The sequence below is a fragment of the Halichoerus grypus genome, chromosome 5 (assembly GCF_964656455.1).
Source record: "Halichoerus grypus chromosome 5, mHalGry1.hap1.1, whole genome shotgun sequence".
In the NCBI taxonomy this organism is placed as follows: Eukaryota; Metazoa; Chordata; class Mammalia; order Carnivora; family Phocidae; genus Halichoerus; species Halichoerus grypus.
Genome location: NC_135716.1, coordinates 126,524,692 through 126,546,952, shown reverse-complemented (window position 1 = coordinate 126,546,952; position 22,261 = coordinate 126,524,692). Strand labels below are relative to the sequence as shown.

The 22,261-nt window shown below is 36.1% G+C and overlaps 1 protein-coding gene across 2 annotated transcripts in view; it reads right to left on the bottom strand.

Moving 5' to 3' along the window:
• The window catches only part of SLC44A5 (solute carrier family 44 member 5), a 350,669-nt gene that overhangs the window by 20,955 nt on the left and 307,453 nt on the right, over positions 1 to 22,261 (bottom strand). For both annotated transcript variants that reach the window (XM_078072903.1, XM_078072904.1), the window contains 6 exons: positions 11,716 to 11,847; positions 8,149 to 8,248; positions 5,938 to 6,030; positions 5,374 to 5,461; positions 4,404 to 4,666; positions 3,787 to 3,881 (listed from right to left, as the gene is read on the bottom strand). In XM_078072903.1, the coding sequence (XP_077929029.1) occupies positions 3,787 to 3,881; positions 4,404 to 4,666; positions 5,374 to 5,461; positions 5,938 to 6,030; positions 8,149 to 8,248; positions 11,716 to 11,847 (771 nt within the window). The remainder of the gene's footprint in view (positions 1 to 3,786; positions 3,882 to 4,403; positions 4,667 to 5,373; positions 5,462 to 5,937; positions 6,031 to 8,148; positions 8,249 to 11,715; positions 11,848 to 22,261) is intronic.

The following is a 22,261-nucleotide window of genomic DNA, read 5'->3' as shown; positions in this document are numbered from 1 at the left end:
TTGGAAGTTTTCCTTCCATGTCTATTTTTTGAAACATCTTCAGAAGAATAGGTATTATTTCTTCTTTAAATGTTTGGTAGAATTCTCCTGGGAAGCCATTGGCCCTGGACTCTTGTGTGTTGGAGATTTTTTATTAAGGCTTCAATTTCCTTGCTGGATATTGGTCTTTTCAGATTTTCTATTTCTTCCTGTTTCAGTTTTGGTAGTTTATAAGTTTCCAGGAATGCATCCATTTCTTCCAGATTGCCTAATTTGTTGGCATATAGTTGCTCATAATACGTTCTTATAATTGTCTGTATTTCCTTGGTGTTGGTCATGATCTCTCCCCTTTCATTCATGACTTTATTAATTTGGATTCTTTCTCTTTTCTTTTAGATAAATCTGGCCAAAGGTTTATCGATCTTATTAATTCTTTCAAAGAACCAGCTTCTAGTTTTGTTAATCAGTTCTGTTCTTCTGGTTTCTATTTCATTGTTTTCTGCTCTAATCTTTATCATTTCCCTTCTGTTTGGTTTAGGATTTATTTGCTGTTCTTTCTCCAAGTCCTTTAGGTGTAAGGTTAGCTTGTGTATTTGGGATTTTTCTAATTTTTTGAGAGAGGCTTGAATGACTATGTACTTCCCTCTTAGGACCACCTTTGCAGTATCCCATAAGTTTTGATCCAATGTGTTTTCATTTTCATTGGTTTCAGTGAATTGTTTAAGTTCTACTTTAATCTGGGTTGACCCATTCATTCTTTAGCAGTATACTCTTTAACCTCCAAGTGTTTGAGTTCCTTCCAAATTTCCTCTTGTGATTGAGTTCAAGTTTCAAAGCACTGTGGTCAGAAAATATGTAGGAAATAATCTCAATCTTTTGGTATCATTTGACACCTGATTTGTGACCCAGTACATGATCTATTCTAGAGAAAGTTCCAAGTGCACTTGAGAAGAATGAGTATTCTGTTGTTTTAGGATGGAATGTTCTGTATGTATCTGTGAAGTCCATCCGGTCTAGTGTGTCATTCAAAGCCCTTGTTTCTTTGTTGATCTTCTGCTTAGATGATGTGTCCATTGCTGTGAGTGTGGTGTGCAAGTCCCCTACTATTAATGTATTATTATCAATATGTTTCTTTATTTTGGTTATTAATTGGTTTATATAATTGGCTGCTCCCATGTTGGGGGCATAAATATTTACAATTGTTGAATCTTCTTGTTGGATAGACCCTTTAAGTAGATATAGTGTCCCTCTTCATCTCTTATTACAGTCTTTGGTTTAAAATCTAATTTGTCTCATATGAGGATTGCTACCCCAACCTTCTTTTAAGGACCACTAGCATGGTAAATGTGTCTCCACCCCCTCAGTTTCAGTCTGGAGGTGTCTTTAGGTCTAAAATGAGTCTCTTGTAGACAGCATATGGGTCTTGCTTTTTGATCCAATCTGATACCCTGTATTTTTTGATTGGAGCATTTAGCCCATTTACATTCAGGGTAACTTGAAATATATGAATTTAGTGCCGTTGTATTGCCTGTAAAGTCTCTGTTTCTTTCTGGTCTATGGTACTCTTGGGGTCCCTCTTCACTTACAGGATCCCCCTTAATATTTCTTGCAGAGCTGGCTTGGTGGTCACATATTCTTTCAGTTTCTGCCTGTCCTGGAAACTCTTTATCTCTCCTTCCATTCTGAATGATAGCCTTGCTGGAAAAAGAATTCTTGGCTGCATGTTCTTCTCATTTAGTACCCTGAATATATCATGCCAGCCCTTTTGGCCTGCCAGGTTTCTGTGGATAGGTCTGATGTTAATCTGATGTTCCTCCCTCTGTAGGTAAGGAACCCCTTTGTCTCTAGCTGGTCTCAGGATTCTCTCTTTTTCTCTAAAATTTGCAAGCTTCACTATTATATGTCAGGGTGTTGATCTATTTTTATTGATTTGGGGAGGGGTCCTCTCTGCCTCTTGGACATGAATGCTTGTTTCCTTCCCCAGATTAGTGAGGTTCTCAGCTATGATTTGCTCAAATATACCTTCTGCCCCCCCCTTCCCCCTTCCCTCTCAGGCACACCAATAATTCTGACATTTGTTCATGTCAGAGCATCATTAAATTCTTAAAGCCTTTCTTCATGGGTTCTGAGTTGTCTTTCTCTCTTTTCCTCTATTTACTTCCTTTCTATCAGCCTGTCTTCTAGATCCCTTGCTCTCTCTTCTGTCTCATTCACCCTAGCTGTTAGAGCATCCAATTTAGACTGCATCTCAGTTATAGCATTTTTAAGTTTGGCCTGATTAGATCTCATTTCTGCACTTAGAGATTCTCTGCTGTCTTTTATGCTTTTTTCTAGCCTGACTATTAACTTTATAATTGTTGTGTGTTAGAAGACACTACCTCCCAAAATTGCAAAGAAAGCAAAACTTATCTATATACAAAAATTAAATTGAATAGTGAAAAAAAGAGCTAAAATGAAGCATATACCTATTAAATGTATATGTAAAAAATAAAAGTTAAAAAGCAATTTAAAAACATTAAAAAATGGAAAATTTCAGACTGAAAACCAAATTGTGAGAATAAACCTCAAACTCAATATACTATTTTCCCCTGGTGCTGAAATTTTACAGTCTTGTGGGATCGGTAACCTACTTTGCACCTGTTTTTCCAGATTATCTTCTAAGGGAGGGGATTGCTCTGCTGCTTCTCAGGTCTTTGCCTGGTTGGAGTTGCACTGCCCCTTGCCAGGGGGCTGTGCTCAGTGTAAGTTGATCCTCTGTGTGGCTTTTATTCCCTGGAGGCTTTCCGCACCTCTTTAGAGGATCAGAATAAAAATGGCCATGCCCTGATCCCCAGCCCCAGAGCTGAAAGATCACAGTCTCCCCTCTTCAATAAACCTCTGGGACAAATAGTCTTCACTTTTGTTTGTGCCAGTCTCCACAGTCTCTTGCAGTGCGTGCCACTGTAATCCTCCTAGTGGGTGTCCAAGGGACCTGTGTCCCTGCCCTTTGTGTGCCCAGGAACTGAGAGTGATTGTGGGCTCATGTGCATACCCTGCTCCACTGTTCCCAGGGGACTGCTGGGTGTCACCCTACTGTCTTTCCAGGGCCACCACCCCAAGAACTGTTGCTCAGTCTTGGGTGCATCCTTTTTGCCCCTTCTGGGATATGGCAAATGGCTGCATGTTCCAGTCCTTTTCAAAGTGCTCAGACAGAGTGGTCACCCAACCAGCTCGGCTCGCAACTGTCCTTATGCTAGCACCACACTGTTTTGACTACTGTAGCTTTATATTAAGTTTTAAAATCAGGTAACTGAGAATGTTCAACTTAGTTTTTCTGTTTGAAGACTATTTTGGCAATTAATAATAAAATAAAGTGCAAAGTAGAGTTTGTAAACTATATGTGTTATGTGTAAAGATTTATGCTGATGACATCCATATTTATATTTTAAGCCTGACTTATCCTGAGCTTCAGACTTAAAACTGCCTGACATCTCCACCATGCTTCTCAATATTAACATACCAAAAACAGTTTTTCATCTCTTCTTTGAAATTTGCTTTTCCCGGTTTCTACATCTTAGTAAATGGCATCACACACTTTTTCTCTTTTTTTTTACCACTGCTTCTCCTCCCATCCTCTCCTGTCCCATATCCTATCTCTCAGCAAGTCCTGTTGGCTTTTTCTTCCAAACATATCCCCAATCTGACCACTTCCATCCTCATTACCCTAGTCCAACTTGCAGTCATCATATTTCCCTTAACTCCTTGCCCCAATCCATTCTCTTTACAGAAGTCAAGAAGTCTGAGAAAAAATGAATTCTGGAGTCTTACCTTTAAGACGGTGGTCCAAGTATTCTAGGACTAATTTAAACATTTGAATTAATGCAAGAATTAAAGATCCAAATGCTAGGGATCCTGTGTGATATCTGGGCAAAGATAAAATGAGAATCAAAGTTAAAATATCTTTACTACTAACTAAAAGGATGCTAAACAATTTTAATAGGTAAAAAGGATCTGCAGAAGGATAGGGAAGAGTTTATTACACTTTCGTATTCAGGTTGATAAAGGTCTTCTTAGAGGATTTTATATGATATACATCTATATTGCCCTTCATCTACAAAAATGATACCAAAAGCCTGTCATCAGAAAATACAATGTTTGGGCTAAGCAATGGAGAGAAGTCAAGTTAATTCTTAATTTTTATTTTGGTGCCCTCCCCTACTACCTGTCTTCAGCAACCTATGGCTTTTAGAAGGATGTTGGCCTGGGTAGGGATTGTAAAACTGTGGCTATAAAATCAGACATAGCCAATGGACATCCATGAATCTTAAATCATACCTCTGACCTCATTTGTATTTTGCCACTTGAATTATATAAGCATAAGATTGAATTATAAGCACACTAAACATAACTGGGAAGACAGATGTAGGATTCCATGTGGAACTTACCGTATGGCTCGTCCAAATGCAGTAAAAACTGGATACTGTGGGATGTCATCAGGTTTTTTCAAGGCCCAGTAATAAGAAGCAAAGGCACCAGCAAGGGCACACTGACCCAGTGCAATGACAAAGTTTATAAGCCAGAGAAAGACAAATAGATTGAACATCTGGAAGGTAGGGACATACTGATGGTATAGGCTCTTTCCACCATAGAAAGCAAAGTTACATTGAGCCCCAGGGCAAACTCTGGCAATTTCAGTTGTATTAAAAATCTGCACTCAGAAAAAAAAAATACAGATAATATAGTATGAAATGCCATTCCAAGATAACACATTCCCTGCCTTCTCTTCTTGTGTAACCCCCCAATTGCATGTCCTACTCTTTTCACATTAACTTCTGCAGTTAGTCTTATTTTCTTTTTTTTGAATATATAGTTGTTTTTTTAAGATTTGAGAGTGAGCGAGCATGAGAGAGAGCATGATCACAAGTTGGGGGGGGGGGGAAGGGGAGAGGGAGAAGCAGACTCCCCGCTGAGCAGGGAGCCCAACAAGGGGCTTGATCCTAGGACCCTGGAATCATGACCTGAGCCAAAGGCAGATGCTTAATCCACTGAGCCACCCAGGTGCCTCTGTTATTCCTATTTTCTATCCCATCACTTTATATTATTCCTTAATGAGCACTGTAAAGTATTTCATTTTCTATCATATGGTCACCACTCTGCACCCACCAAAATTTCACATTTATTACTGTTGTTGTTGACCATTCCAGCTTCTTCCATGGGCTCAGGAAATAATAGTGCTTTGTCTCTATTCTGCCTATCATTTCAGTGCTCTCCTGCTAACACCTGATCCACCCTCCCCTTCTTAACAGTGGTCCCCATTAAGGTCTCTATTTCTGAATGATTTTTACAACTGCTAGGTGAAATGTAGTAGAGTTTTGTATTGAAGTAAGTAAAAGAGAGAGAGTTTCTTTGACTTACCTCTGGGTTACAGGTTGTATTTTCATGTTTACATGTCCTTTCTGGGGATATGACTTTGTATATAGGTACCCCCGATGTAGCCAAGTAACTGGGTTAACCTATTAAGGATAAACTATTCCAACTGGTAGATAGAAAGTAGATGGACAAGAAAATAATGGAAATAACTCAAAAGCCTGCAGAGAGATTAACTTCAAAAACTTCTAATCCTTTAATAATTCATACATTTTTTCAGACCTGGAATAATATAACATGGGTCAGCTACACTGAGTGGCCCCTTAACAGTAGAATACAAAGGAATTTTCTTAGGTTATTGCCAAGAAGAAGTACCATATGTGAAGACAAAACAAAATCTACCATATGACCTATCTGGGGGAAATTCAATCAGTAGACAAAGTTTTTTAGAGCTTAGCAAAAACAACAACAAAAAAAAAAACAACCAGAAAAAAAAAAAAACCTTTAGGATGTTCCGAGTCTTCCTAGGATGGGAAGCACTGGACACAAACTCCTGGTTCTTAAATAGTAGTGTGGACCTGAGGTTTAAAGATGTCAGTTACCGAAGGATACATTGCTGTCACTGCCCAGTAGGCAATACAGATGGAGAGGAAAATGAAAGTTAAAACTGGATAAATTAATGTAGTAGGGAGGTATCCAATGGCTCTGAAATAAAGCAAATAGTTGAAATTCAAAATGATTCAGAGATATAATTTCTCAATTAAATCTTTATCTGTTAAAACTAGAAAGAAGCTTTAAAATGAATCCATTCTAAGAATGGTGGTAATAACCATTGACTCTTTTTTGCTGATCATTCTGGCATTTTCTTTAAAAAAATTAAAATTTTTAATTGGCTTTTAAATTTTATTTAAATGTTATTTATTTGTTTTTAGTAATTAGAGGCCTTCTTTTAATGTTCATATTTGATTCCTGTCAAAAGTTCCCCAAAGTTCCCCCAAGTTTCTGTATGACTCAAAGATTTGATACCCTAAACCTTCTCCTCTTTGGTTATTTCTGTATGACTCATAAAGATTTGATACATTATAATCATAGTTCTTCCTTTTGTTTAGATTCTTAGACTCTCAAAATTGGAGAGGACCTTGAGATCATCTGATCAAATGTGAGAATCCCTTCCTAATTCAGGAATCCCTTCTATGTTATCTTTTAAATATGTTCATTAGTTTCTGGTGACCATATGGAGTAATAAAAACTTACTTTTGTATGACAGTGCTTATTCTATTCTCTTAACAACCAAAATATTAGAAAGTTCTTCCTTATCAGCTAGCCTGTTACTCATATCCACTACCTTTTGGAGAAAAAATGATCACCTTTTCCATACAGCAGCCTTTCAAGGAACTCCTTATTCTTTTATACTCCAGTATAATCATCCCTTTAATATTTCCTCATAAGTCATGGTGTCTGAAATGTTCACCATCCTAGTTGCCCTGTTCCTACTTTTGAATAATCTTTTCAGCATATGACACTGGAAACCCAATACTGTTTGATATAACCACTAAGAACTATGATGGAACTATTTCCACTCCTAATGCAATGCATTGGCATATCTTAGATGCTTTTTGCATTTGTTACCTTGTCACCACACTATTTGAGCTAAGTTCTCTCCTTTCTCCAGATACTGCTATTAAGCGAAACATTGAACATCTCTATGTTTACCCTGTATTCTCATACCAATTTATTCCAGCTCTTACTTTCCCTTAAAAAAAATTATCAACATGTCACAGTTGTATTGGCCCTTTCACACACACACACACACACACACACACACACACACACACGTGTAACAGTGGGGCAAGTTACAGTGAATTGTACAATATATTATTTAAGAAATAAACCCAGCAAATGAGGAGTTTTCAGTGGCTAATGATAGTGTTTCAGTTATGGGTAGGAGAGAGACTTTAACAAACTGCTTGTTAACTATTTAAACCATTGGATTCAAGTGGCACTCTTATTATAGATGACAATTTTGTTAAAATAATCCTTACAGACTATTTAAAATAATTTGGTCTTTGGTCATTAATAACTTAGTTTTTCATCATTCTAAATAGAATGCATGGTCTGTTGGCTTTATAGTAATGCTTTTCTTGTTTCTTCCATGCATTATTCAAAAGTTTAAAGTATTATCCTCAAGTGACCTTTGGAATAGTTTAGAAACTGTAGGTATCATTATCTCCCAGCATGAATTTTAGTGTTTATTTTATAGCATTTTTTAACAAAAATGGTTCTGGGTATAAAGTGTTCTGAATTAAGAGCTGTAGATAGAAAATGTATAGTCTGGTGTTCCTAGGATCAGTTATTCTGTCTATTAGCAAATTTTGTCACTCATATAGAAATGGTAATAGCACATAATTGACTTTATAGAATTATGGTGATTTAAAGTTTTGCAAATGATCTCAACCATCAATATTAACATATGATTCAGCAGGGGAATAATACAATATATAATACAAGTTATTACTTTTACATAGCACTTTATCACTTACTTTCACACGTTATTCTAACATACATTTGGTATTCAGAAAGTGTTAATACAGACACTACACAGGTTTCAGCCTTAGTTCATCCTATGATAATTGAGGTCTGGGGATACTGAGGGATTTGTTAGCATGACCTTTCTAATAAGTGGCCAAGTCTGAACTTCAGTCTTCTTGAATGGAAAGCAGATTTGTTTAACAAGTGTTAAAGGGGAAGTCTATCTACACAATAGGCAGTGACTGATTTGAGTGACTGATATACATTATGTGAGTTTCTCTATCAGGGACTTACTTGCTCCCTTCCTTCAGCAGGGCAATGGAGATGCGGATTCGTTCCCTGAGGAAGATCAGCATGAGGATGATAAACACTTCAAGAAGGCAGAGTATTATCACTTTAAACAGGAAAAAAAAAATTAGTGTGTGATACAAATCAACCCAAAAAACAAACTTTCTCTGCAAAAATTTAGGACTGAGTTTCATGACTTTTTCTGCCAATTCTGACACTCCATAATTTAAGCAGTGCTACCTCTCCCAAAATGCTAATCTTAGAAATTCATTTTCAAAATCTCCAAGAAATGCTAAGAAATCTAGATTAAAACATTTAGCTAGAGTTTGAGCAACTCAATTGGTCAGGCTTCATTTTATCTGTAGAAACATTTCACACCATTTGTAGAAATGAGAGAAGGAAGGCCTGCTGTAGGCAGCTCTATTTCAGATGTTTTCACTTTCACTTCATTGAGTAAGAGAATCATTACAGAAGAAACTCTTTGAACTGTCCACCCTGGGCATCACAATGCCTCTTCATTAATTGACCTTGCTGACTGACAGGGCAGGCTCTTGGCTGCCACATTTTTATTTTGTGACTCTACCCATCATGGCTACCATTGATGGAATCAGGATGTAAACCCAACCCCAGTTGTCTAATAAAAGTCTCAGGATTAGAACTAAGGGAGTCTACTTCAGTTTTGAATTGAAGTTTGTGGACCTCTTGAACTTCGAGTTATATAAACTTAATGAACTATGTCACCTTTATGTGAAATAAGTGAATTTGCAAAGACGGAATAACATGTATGTGTATTAAAGAAACACAGCAGAGAGGCAATCTTGAGTTCTTTTGGCTTTCTGTTTCCTGGATCCAAGTACACCTGAAAGTCCAGCTGCTTTTCTGCTTTTCTGAGTTTGGTGAGACACTTCTATATTCTTATAAGTACCAATGCCTTGCCCCTAGCTTGTTCCAATTTTCTTTTCTTTTTGGCTACCTTCAATTAGTTTCTTTTTACTTTAAGCCAAATGGTCCTAATTACTATATTTCATCAATTCAAAGACACATCTTTAACTTAGTAGTAACTTTTCAAGAAAAATGAAATCCTACATTAAATGTCTTTTCGTTGATTATAAGATGCATCCTGACTTCAGATATGTTAAAAAGTGAAAAGTTTGGATCTTAAAATTAAGGAAATATAGCACTGCTAATCATAGACTCTGAAATTGTAGAAGAAACTTAATGGAAATTTAAATTCCCACCTGCAAAAGAATCTGCTCTATTACATCCTTTGTTAGACAGTTATTCTGCTCATGTCTGAGCACTTTGAGTGACAGGACACTCATTATTTCATTTGATGTTACACCATGAAGATTCTGATGTCACAGCACACATCAGTTAACATCTCCTAGTAGAAACCAGTAACCCAGAGATGTGAGAGGATCTTACATCTTACATCTTCTTTTAGTTAAATTATGTATGTATGTATGTTGTCATGCATATTTGATTCTCTTAAAACAATACACTGAGTCCAAAATTATGGGGTATAGCCATATTAAGCTAAAATCATTATCTTCAGACAAACCTAAGAAAATGAGATATACCAAGAATCGCTTTATATTCTGAAATTGCATTGATAAACAACATTGCATGTGAAGCTTATACCTTTACAAAATTGCATATCCAAAAGGATTAGAGAAATTTTATTGTCCTTTGAATTTATGTATTATATTCCTTTCTTGTGTTTAAGTAAGAGCAAACAATGGAAATCTATTTTTTGAGACCCTGTAGAGAAGCTGGTATAACTAACTTTTCAGAGGAGGAGACTGAGATAACTAATAGCAGAAATGAGATTAGAACCATCTCCTAACACAATCTGAGACTCATAAAAATGATAGTTTTTATATGTATAACTCTGCTTATTTTCAGTGTTTCCATCAGTGAGTATAATTTCATATTATGCCCTTTTCTCTAATACCTAGAATTTTGTCCAAACACAGAGCAAGTAATCAATTAATGTCCAATAAATGGATTGTGAAAGTGGGGGCTCATTTGAGGAACGATTGGTACTGCTAGACTTGAAAATAAAAGCAAACTCTATATCTTCCTCAAAGGACATCATTTAACTTCTCCAGTGGTGGATTCTGATCATGTCAATAATTTTTGTGTTGAAAGCCCTTAAGAGACAGTAGTGGAATGACCACAGAACCTGTAATTAAGATCCACCTGAGAATAAAACTAGAGGTTTCAATACATAATGATGAGATTCATCATCTTTAGACATGATAGATAATTGCAAGTGGATTGCTGAGAAGGTATGGAATCACTCAAATTCAGGAAAAGTGATGAGGATACAAGTCCCAAGATGCCTGATTTTTATAATTAAAAAGAAATGGCTACAAATGAAATCATCTTTCTGCAGTATATTTGAAAAAAATTGTTATATGAAGGGAACTAATCTGCATGTGAGCTGGAAGTAGGAAGCCAAAGAACAAGGATGTGGCATTTTGATCCAGCACTGCCCAAGGAAAAGAGAAAAACTGAATGTGGTGGCCAAAAGGAATCTGGGGGGGGGGGGGCTTCTGTGCGGGCTAGGTCATCAAGCTTGCCAAGAGCCTATAGAATAAAATCTCTCAAAGCAAAGCCCTTTGCTAAAAAGGCTACTCATTATTAATTTTGTTCCCCACATGCCTTGATTCCAGGAAAGCAGTGTCCTGGATGGAATAGGTCTGCATTCTGGTCAGGAAGAGTAGCCTAGTAGTATAAACAACTAAAATGGCACACTGGTTACATAACGTGAGCCTGTCCTTGAAAGCCTGATGACTTGCGGGGAAGTGACAAAACCAAGTTTTCACATTTATGGAGATGGGACCCAAACCTGGACCCATGATGCCTCCATCAAGATACTGCTCACCTCTGAGGCTACCTCTGGGCTTCTTACCAGGCCTCCTTGAATGTGCCTTGTTTGGCTCTCTAACTTAAACAATATGAAGAATTTTTTTTAAAGCAACATGTAATTAGAGATTATTTTTAAATCTTGATTAAAGAACATGAAATGGGAGAAATATTATAATAAAACCATTTTAGGAATATAAAATTAAAGCTATCTCTGAAATCATCTTGCTCTAAAAATTCTGTTAATATTACCCTTAACTAATTCAATAATCTGAATAAACATTTCAAAATGTAAATTTATTTTATTACTCATTATTCCAATTCCTGTAATAGTTTAAAAGTGTTGTTATGAAAAAAATTGGTCTTTCTTTTTTCCGTTTTTAAAACAAGTTTGAAAAATCAGTTTTTTCCTTTTAAAACACCTTTCTTGGATATCAAGTTAATGGCTATAAACATCCACATCCAAATCATTTTAAGGTGAAGGCAAATAGCATGACATCATTGTAAAGTATTATTTTCTTAGATTATATAATAAATTCCCCTCAATGACTTTGCCATTTACTGTAGCTATTAAGATTATAGACACATTTACTTTAATGACATTAGTGATAAATGTATCTAACAGGTTACACCAACCCAAGATTTCCTTTAGACAAAGATTCTTTCATTATTTAACAAAACCAGTTTTTCAAATCCACTCACTAAATGCAAACCATGTTTGTTTCAGTTGGAAGTACATGCTTATATCAGTCTGAAACCCGATGTCATATATAGTTAAGTGAGAATTTGGCCGTCCCTGAAGATTGCTATGTTCCTGGTAACAGTGCCATATTCCTTGAAAAGAAAAGAAAAACAGACTAATGTAAAATGCTATTTCCTGAAATATAAGCTATACACTTAATACATATTTACATGAAATTGAACAGCATGGTCATTTCTACAAAGGCAAGATTCATATTTACATAGTAAACATTTTATATGGATCTAATATTCTAAATGTACTATATATTCAAAATAAATGTTATCAGTATTTGCCTGGCTGACTATGGCAACATCTGGCTTTAAATGTCCTTTTGACTAGAAACAACCTCAATGTCCAACAGGGACTAGCTAAATAAATTATGGTATATTTGTACAGTAGAATACTAGCTTTTCATATAAAGAAGAGAAAGTGTACTGATATTCAATGATCACTAAGCTATTTTGATAAGTGAAAAAAGCAAGGTACAAAATGACATAAAAAGTGTGCTATAATTCACATAAGATGATCTTTATATATATTTTCTTATATACACATAAAGTATCTCTGAAAGGATACACAGTAATGTATTTTTTACTTCCAGGGAAGGAAACTTACCAACCAAGGAATAGAACAAGAAGGAAATTTCACTGTATAGACTTTATACCTTTTGAAATTTGAAGCACGTAAATATACAATCAATTTAAAAAGCAAATTTGTAAAAATCATTTAAGTTGAAAAAATGCTTTTAAATTAAAAAAATGTTTTTGGTGAAGTCATGTCTTGATGGAATTACCTAATGCATATTCTTATCAAAGATTGTGTCCCACCCAGCTAAGTAAATATGGACTAACCAATTCCCTATGACACTGCATTTCCGACTGTATAATGAATTTTTTTTTAAAGATTTATTTATGAGAGAGAGAGAGGGGGAGGGAGAGAAAAAGTAGGGGGAGGGGCAGAGGGAGAGAGAGAATCCCAAGCAGACTCCCTGCTGAATGAGAGAGCCTGATGCAGAGCTCAATCTCATGACCGTGAGATCATGACCTAAGCAGAAATCAAGAGTCGGATGCTTAACTGACTGAGCCACGCAGGTGCCCATCAGACTGCTTAATGACTTTTTACATGATCTAGACAAAGTAAAAATAAATAAATAAATAAATAGAGTTAAGTTTATTTTTATGAGCAATGAGTCTGGATTAGATACCTTGGCAATGTTCTAGCAATAATGAGAAAAACTGCTTTTTAAACCCCAACTATAAACTAACAGGTTTTTTTCTAGATAAAGATAAGAGAGTGAGGTCCATGGAGAGAGGCAAGACTAGACTAGAAGGGACATTTGTTTCTCAAAGAGATATAAGACAAATCTCTTTAAGGTCCTTCTTTCCCAGTGTATTTTTTAAAATGCTTTTGGGGGGCACCTGGGTGGTTCAGTCAGTTAAGGGCCAACTCTTGATTCCAGCTCAGGTCATGATCTCAGGGTCCTGGGATCAAGCCTGCACTGGGCTCTGAGCTCTGCAGGGAGTTTGCTTGAGGATTCTCTCTCTCCCTAAATAAACTCTGCCCCTCCCTCCACTCACACTCTCTCTCTAAAATAAATAAATAAATCTTTAACAAAAATGCTTTTGGCATATTTGATACATATAAAATTATATGTAATAACAGATTTAAGTTTTAAAACATATAATCAAATCAACACATATGGATGCATCACCTAGTTTAAGATTTTATGATCTTAAGTTTGCTCTAATTAAGCAAAATAAAACTTTTTCTTTTTTCTTTTATCATACCTCCCTGCCTCTCTCCACCAAAGAACAATTATTCTGAATTTTGTGCCTATTATTCTCTTATTTTAACAAAGATTTGTTGAAATCTCCCCTAAGGGAGATTCATAACTCATACAAGTTTTTTCTATGATTTATCCTTATTGTTCTATGAATTTTCAATCTACTTTATTAGATGCATATAATCTATTTTATTAGATGCATATATGTTTAGAATTGGTATATCTTTTAAGCAAATTAAATCCCTTCTAGCTCTAGTAATGCTTTTTATTTTAAAATCTGTTTTGTCCGATTAATATGGCAACTGCAGATTTCTTTTGGTTAAAGATTCTAAATAAATTTATACCCCTTTCACCAGTTTCTTCCACCAACCCCACCCCCCTCCCACACCTCTGCCAACTACTCATCTGTTCTCTGTATCTATGAGCTTGGCTTTTTAATTTTGTATTCTTAATTTTTAATTGAAATATAGTTAACATACAATATAATATTTGTATAACAGTGATTTGACAATTCTATACATTACAAAACACTCACTAGGGAAAGTATAGTTACCATCTGTCATTGTATAAAGTTATTATAATATTATTGACTATATTACCTATGCTGTACTTTGCATCCCCATGACTTGTTTTATAACTGGAAGTTTGTACCTCTTAATCTCTTTCCCCTATTTTACCTATCTCCCCACTCCCCACCCCTGTGGCAACCCTCAATTTGTTCTCTATATTTATGGGTCTGTTTCTGTGCTTGTTTTTTAGATTCCACATATAAGTAAAATCATATGGTATTTTTCTTTGACTTACTTCATTTAGCGTAATACTCTATAGATTCATGTTGTCACAAATGGCAAGGTTTCATCCTTTTTAATCCATTTTTTATCAATTTCTTTATCCATTCATCCACTGATGGTTGTTTCCATATCTTGGCTATTATAAATAAGGCTGCAATGAACATGGGGGTGCATATATCTTTTTGAGTTAGTGTTTTCATTTTCTTCAGGTAAATACCCAAAAGTGGACTTGTTGAATCAGATGGTATTTCTATTTTTAATTTTTTGAGGAACTTCCATACTGTTTTCCATAGTGGCTGAATCAATTTACATTCCTACCAACTGTGCACAAGGGTTCATTTCTCTCTACATCCTTGCCAACACTTAATTCTTGTCTTTTTCATAATAGGCATTCTAACAGGTGTGAAGTGCTATCAGATTGTGGTTTTGATTTGCATTTCCCCGATGAATAGTGATGTTGAGTACCTTTCATGTAACTGTTGGCCATCTGTAGGTTTTCTTTGAGAAAATGTCTATTCAGATTTTCTGCCCATTTTTAAGTTGGGTAGTTTGATTTTTTAAATTTTACCTTTTTTGCTACTAAATTGTGTGAATTATTTATATTAGCTCCTTATCAGATATCTGATTTACAAATATTTTCTCCCATCCAATAGGTTGTCTTTTCATTTTGTTGAGGGATTTCTTTGCTGTTCAGAAGCTTTGTAGATTATGTAGTTCCACTTATTTATTTTTTATTTTATTGCTTGTGATTTTTAGGTCATATTAAAAAAAATCATTGCCAAGAACTATATCAAGGAGCTTGAAACTCCTTGAAAACATACTGCTGATGTGTTCTTCTAGGGGTTTTATGGTTTCAGGTCTTACATTCAAGTATTTAATCCATTTTGAGTTAATTTTTGTGTATGCTGTAAGATAGTGGTCCAGTTTCATTCTTTTGTGTGTGCCTGTCCGGTTATCCCAACACAATTTATTGAACAGACTGTCCTTTCCATTGTATATCTTGGCTCCTCTGTCATAAATTGATATGAGTGGGTTTATTTTGGGGCTCTCTATTCCATTCCATTGATCTATGTGTCTGTTTTTATGCCAATACCATACTGTTTTAATTACTATAGCTTTGTAATATAGTTCAAAATCAGGGCATATGATACCTCCAGTTTTGTTCTCTTTCTCAAGATTGCTTTGGCTTTTTGGTTTTGTGGGGGTTTATTTGTAGTTCCATACAAATTTTAGGATTATCTGTTCTACTTATTTTAAAAGGTAATTTGAATTTTGATAGGGATTGCACTGAATCTGCATATTACCTTGGGTAATATGCAGATTTTAACTATATTTATTCTCCCAATCCATGAGCACAGAATATCTTTCCATTTATTTGTGTCTTCTCCAATCTCTTTTATTAATGTCTTGTAGTTTTCAATACACAGGACTTTCACCTCCTTTGTTAAATTTATTCCTAGTTATTTTATTCTTCTGATGCAACTGTAAATGGGATTATAAATGGATAGACCACCCAGACAAAAATCAGTAAGGAAACATCAGCCTTAAACAACATATTAAACCAGGAGGACTTAACAGATATATATAGAACATTCCATCCAAAAACAACAGAATACACATTCTTCTCAAGTGCACATGAAGTATTTTCAAGGACAGATCATATGTTAGGCCACAAAACAAGTCTAAATAAATTTAAGAGAACTGAAATCATATCAGGTATCTTCTTTGACCACAATAGATGAAACTAGAAATTAATTACATAAGGAAAACTGGAAAATTCACAACTATGTGGAAATTAAACAACATGTTACTGAACAACCAATAGGTCAAAGAAGAAATCAAAAGGGAAATACCTTGAGACAAATGAAAATGGAAATATACCAAAATTTGTGGTACACAGTAAAAGTAGTTCATAAGGGCGCAGGTTTACTTCAAGAAACAAGAAAATTCTCAAATAAACAATCTAACTTTATACCTCCCTTGAGGTATAAAGAAAAGAACAAACGAAAGCCAAAGTTAGAAGGAAGGAAATAACAAAGATTAGAGCAGAAATAAACGAGATAGAGACTAAGAAGACAATACAGAAGATCAATGAAACTAAGAGCTAGTTCTTTGAAAAGATAAAAAAAAAAAAAAAAAGGACAAGTGTTTAGCTAGACTCACCAAGAAAGAGAGGACTCAAAATCAGAAATGAAAGAGGAGAGTTTACAACTGATACTACAGAAATACAAAGGATCATAAAAGACTACAGTCAATCCCTAAACAACAGGGGGGTTAGGGGTGCCTACACCAAACACAGTCAAAAACCCATATATAAATTTTGACTCTCCAAAATCTTACCTATTAATAGCCAACTATTGACCAGAAGCCTTACTGATACCACAAGCAGCTGATTAACACTTAACATTTTAACACTTAATACTTAGTACGCTATATGTATTATGTACTCTTATAATAAAGTAAACTACAGAAAATATTAAGAAAATCATAAGAAAAAGAAAATTCATTTACAGTACTGTATTTATTTAAATTTTATTTTATTATGTTATGTTAGTCACCATACATCATTAGTTTTTGATGTAGTGATCCACCCTTCATTGTTTTCGTATAACACCCAGTGCTCCATGCAGTATGTGCCCTCCTTAATACCCATCTTAATACCCGGGCTAAACCATCCCCCCAACTCCCACCCCTCTAAAACCCTGTTTGTTTCTCAGAGTCCATAGTGTTTCATGGTTCATCTCTCCCTCCGATTTCCCCCCCTTCATTTTTCCCTTCCTTCTCCTAATGTCCGCCATGCTATTCCTTATGTTCCACAAATAAGTGAAACCATATGATAATTGACTTTCTCTGCTTGACTTATTTCACTTAGCTTAATTTCTTCCAGTCCCATCCACGTTGATGTAAAAGTTGGGTATTCATCCTTTCTGATGGCTGAGTAATATTCCATTGTATATATGGACAACATCTTTATCCATTCATCTGTTGAAGGGCATCTCGGCTCTCCAGTTTGGCTATTGCGGACATTGCTGCTATGAACATTGGGGTGCATATGGCCTTTCTTTTCACTACATCTGTGTCCTTGGGGTAAATACCCAGTAGTGCAATTGCTGGGTCATAGGGAAGTTCTATTTTTAATTTTTTGAGGCACCTCCACACTGTTTTCCAAAGTGGCTGTACCAACTTGCATTCCCACCAACAATGTAAGAGGGTTCCCCTTTCTCCACAACCTCTCCAACATTCATTGTTTCTTGCCTTGTCAATTTTTGTCATTCTAACTGATGTAAGGTGGTATCTCAATGAGGTTTTGATTTGAATTTCCCTGATGGCTAATGATGATGAACATTTTTTCATGTGTCTGTTAGCTATTTGTATGTCTTCTTTGGAGAAGTGTCTGTTCATGTCTTATGCCCATTTTTTGACTGGATTATTTGTTTTTGGGGTGTTGAGTTTGAGAAGTTCTTTATAGATCTTGGATACCAGCCCTTTATCTGTAGTGTCATTTGCAAATATCTTCTCCCATTCTGTGGGTTGCCTCTTTGTTTACTGTTTCTTTTGCTGTGCAGAAGCTTTTTATCTTTTTTTTTTTTTTAATTTTTTTGTTATGTTAATCCCCATACATTACATCATTAGTTTTAGATATAGTGTTCCATGATTCATTGTTTGTGCATAACACCCAGTGCTCCATGCAGAACGTGCCCTCCTCAAAACCCATCACCAGGCTAACCCATCCTCCCAACGCCCTCCCCTCTAGAACCCTCAGTTTGTTTTTCAGAGTCCATCGCCTCTCATGGTTCTTCTCCCCCTCCGATTTCCCCCCCTTCATTCTTCCCCTTCTGCTACATTCTTCTTCTTTTTTTCTTTCTTAACATATATTGCATTATTTGTTTCAGAGGTACAGGGGAGGAAGCTTTTTATCTTGATGAAGTCCCAAAAGTTCATTTTTGCTTTTGTTTCACTAGGCTTTGGAGATGTATCTTGAAAGAGGCTTCTGTGGCCAATGTCAAAGAGGTTAGTGCCTATGTTCTCCTCTAGGATTTTGATGGATTCCTGTCTCACATTGAGGTCTTTCATCCATTTTCAGTTTATCTTTGTGTATGGTGTTAGAGAATGGTTGAGTTTCATTCTTCTGTATATAGCTGTCCAATTTTCCCAGCACCATTTATTGAAGAGACTGTCTTTTTTCCATTGCACATTTTTTCCTGCTTTGTTGAAGATTATTTGACCATAGAGTTGAGGGTCCATATCTGGGGTCTCTATTCTGTTCCATTGGTCTGTAAGTCTGTTTTTATGCCAGTACCATGCTGTCTTGGTGATCATTGCTTTGTAATATAGCTTGAAATCAGGCAATGTGATGCCCCCTAGCTTTGTTTTTCTTTTTCAACATTTCCTTGGCAATTTGGGGTCTTTTCTGATTCCACACAAATTTTAGGATTGTTTGTTCCAGCACTTTGAAAAATGTCATTGGAATTTTGATTGGGATGGCATTGAAGGTATAGATTGCTCTGGGTAGCATAGACATTTTAACAATGTTTATTCTTCCGATCCATGAGGATGGAATGTTTTTCTATCTTTTTGTGTCTTCTTCAATTTCTTTCATGAGTGTTCTGTAGTTCCTAGAGTATAGATCCTTTACCTCTTTGGTTAGGTTTATTCCGAGGTATCTTATGGTTTTTGGTGCTATTGTAAATGGAATCGTTTCTCTAATTTCTCTTTTTATAGTTGCATTGTTAGTGTATAAGAAAGCAACTGATTTCTGTGCATTGATTTTGTATCCTGCCACATTACTGAATTGCTGTATGAGTTCTAGTAATTTGGGGGTGGAGTCTTTTGGGTTTTCCACATAAAGTATCATGTCATCTGCAAAGAGAGAGAGTTTGACTTCTTCTTTGCCAATTTGAATACCTTTTATTTCTTTTTGTTGTCTGATTGCTGTTGCTAGGACTTCTAGTACTATGTTGAACAATAGTGGTAAGAGTGGGCATCCTTGTCATGCTCCTGATCTAAAGGGAAAGGCTCTCAGCTTTTCCCCATTGAGGATGATATTCACTGTGTGTTTTTCATAGATGGATTTTATGAACTTGAGGAATGTTCCCCCTATCCCTATACTCTGAAGAGTTTTAATCAGGAAAGGATGCTGTATTTTGTCAAATGCTTTTTCTGCATCAATTGAGAGGACCATATGGTTCTTCTCTCTCCTCTTATTAATGTGTTCTATCACATTGATTGATTTGCAAATGTTGAACCACCCTTGCATCCCAGGGATCAATCCCACTTGGTTGTGGTGGATGATCCTTTTAATGTACTGTTGGATTCTATTAGCTAGGATTTTGTTGAGGATTTTGGAATCCATATTCATCAGGGATATGGGTCTGAAATTCTCCTTTTTGATGGGGTCTTTGCCTGGTTTGGGGATCAAGGCAATGCTGGCCTCATAGAATGAGTCTGGAAGCTTTCCTTCTGTTTCTGTTTTTTGAAACAGCTTCAGTAGAATAGGTATTATTTCTTCTTTGAATGTTTGGTAGAATTCCCCAGGGAATCCATCAGGCCCTGGACTCTTGTTTTTTGGGAGCTTTTTGATCACTGCTTCAATCTCGTTACTGGTTATTGGCCTACTCAGGTTGTCAATTTCTTCCTGTTTCAGTCTTGGGAGTTTATAGGCTTCCAGGAAGCATCCATTTCATCCAGGTTGCTCAATTTATTGGCATATAGTTGTTGATAATAATTTCTAATAATTATTTCTATTTCCTTGGTGTTAGTCATGATCTCTCCCTTTCATTCATAATTTTATTAATTTGGGTCCTTTCTCTTTTCTTTTGGATAAGTCTGGCCAGTGGTTTATCGATCTTCTTAATTCTTTCAAAGAACCAGCTTCTAGTTTCGTTGATCTGATCTACTGTGTTTCTGGTTTCTAATTCATTGATCTCTGCTCTAATCTTAATTATTTCTCTTCTCATGCATGGCTTAGGCATTGTTTGTTGCTTTTTTCTCTAGTTCTTGAAGATGTAAAGTTAGTTGGTGAATTTGGGATTTTTCTATTTTGAGTGAGGCTTGGATGGCTATGTATTTCCCCCTTAGGACCATCTTTGCAGTATCCCATAGGTTTGGGACCGATGTGTTTTCATTCTCATTGGTTTCCATGAATTGTTTAAGTTCTTCTTTGATTTCCTGGTTGACCCAAACATTCTTGAGCAGAGTGATCTTTAGCTTCCAAGTGTTTGAATTTCTTCCAAATTTTTTCCTGTGATTGAGTTCCAGTTTTAAAGCATTAAGGTCTGAGAATATGCAGGGAATAATCTCAATCTTTTGGTATCGGTTGAGACCTGATTTGTGACCCAGTATGTGGTCTATTCTGGAGAAAGTTCCATGTGCGCTCAAGAAGAATGAGTATTCTGTTGTTTTAGGGTGGAATGTTCTGTATATATCTATGAGGTCCATCTGGTCCAGTGTCCTCATTCAAAGCTCTTGTTTCTTTGTTGATTTTCTGCTTAGATGATCTGTCTATTGCTGAGAATGGAGTATTGAGGTCTCCGACAATTAACATATTGTTATCAATAGGACTCTTTATTTTGGTTAACAGTTGGCTTATGTAGATGGCTGCTCCCATGTTGGGGGTGTAGATATTTACAATTGTTAGATCTTCTTGTTGGATAGACCCTATAAGAATGATATAGTGTCCTTCTGTGTCTCTAACTACAGTCTTTAGTTTAAAATCTGTCTGATATAAGAATTGCTACCCCAGCTTTCTTTTGAGGTCCGTTGGCATGGAAGATGGATCTCCATCCCTTCACTTTCAGTCTGGATGTATTTTTAGGTTCAAAATGAGTCTCTTGTAGATAGCATATGGATGGGTCCTGTTTTTTTATCCAATCTGCAACCCTGTGCCATTTTATGGAAGCATTTAGGCCATTCATATTGAGAGTGATTATTGAAAGATATGAATTTATTGTCATCATGTTGCCTGTGAAGACCTTGTTTTTATAGATTGTCCCTGTAAATTTCTGTTCTATATCACTCTTCGGGTCTTTCTCCTTTTATAGAACCCCCCTTATTTCTTCCAGGGCTGGCTTAGTGGTCACATATTCTTTCAGTTTCTGCCAGTCTTGGAAGCTCTGCATCTCTCCATCCATTCTAAATGAAAGCCTTGCCAGATAAAGTATTCTTGGCAGCATGTTCTTCTCATTTAGTACCCTGAATATATCTTGCCAGCCTTTTCTGGCTTGCCAGGTCTCTGTGGATAGGTCTGACATTATTCTGATGTTCCTCCCTCTGTACATAAGTAATCTCTTCCCCCTAACTGCCCTTAAGATGGTTTCCTTGGTTCTAAGATTTGCGAGTTTTACTATTGCATGCCGGGGTATTGGCCTGTTTTCCTTGATCTTGGGGGGGGTCCTCTCTGCCTCTGGGACACGAATGTTTGTTTCATTCCCCAAATTAGGGAAGTTCTCAGCTACAATTTGCTCAAATATATCTTCTAGTCTTCTCTCTCTCTCTCCACCCCCTTAGGGATCCCAATAATTCTGACAATGTTTCATGGTGTCACTTATTTCTCTGATTCTATTTTCATGGATTCTGAGTTGTTTTTCCCTGACCTCCTCTTTTCCCTTCTTGTCTATTAACTGGTCTTTAAATCACTAATTCATTCTTCTGCCTTGCTTACCCTAGCTATTAGATTATCTAGATTAGATTGGATCTCATTGATAGCATTTTTAAATTCTGCCAATTCAGCTTTCATTTCTGCCCTTAGAGACTCTGTTGCCATTAATCGATTTCTCCATTCTAGCTATTGTCTTCACAATTGCTAGCCTGAATTTCATCTCCAACATCTTGGTTATATCTGTATCCATTATCTGTGGCGTAAGTCATAGTCTCTGAGTCTCTCCTATTTTGGGGGTTCCTCCTCCTAGTCATTCTGTTGATGGGTAGTTGAGG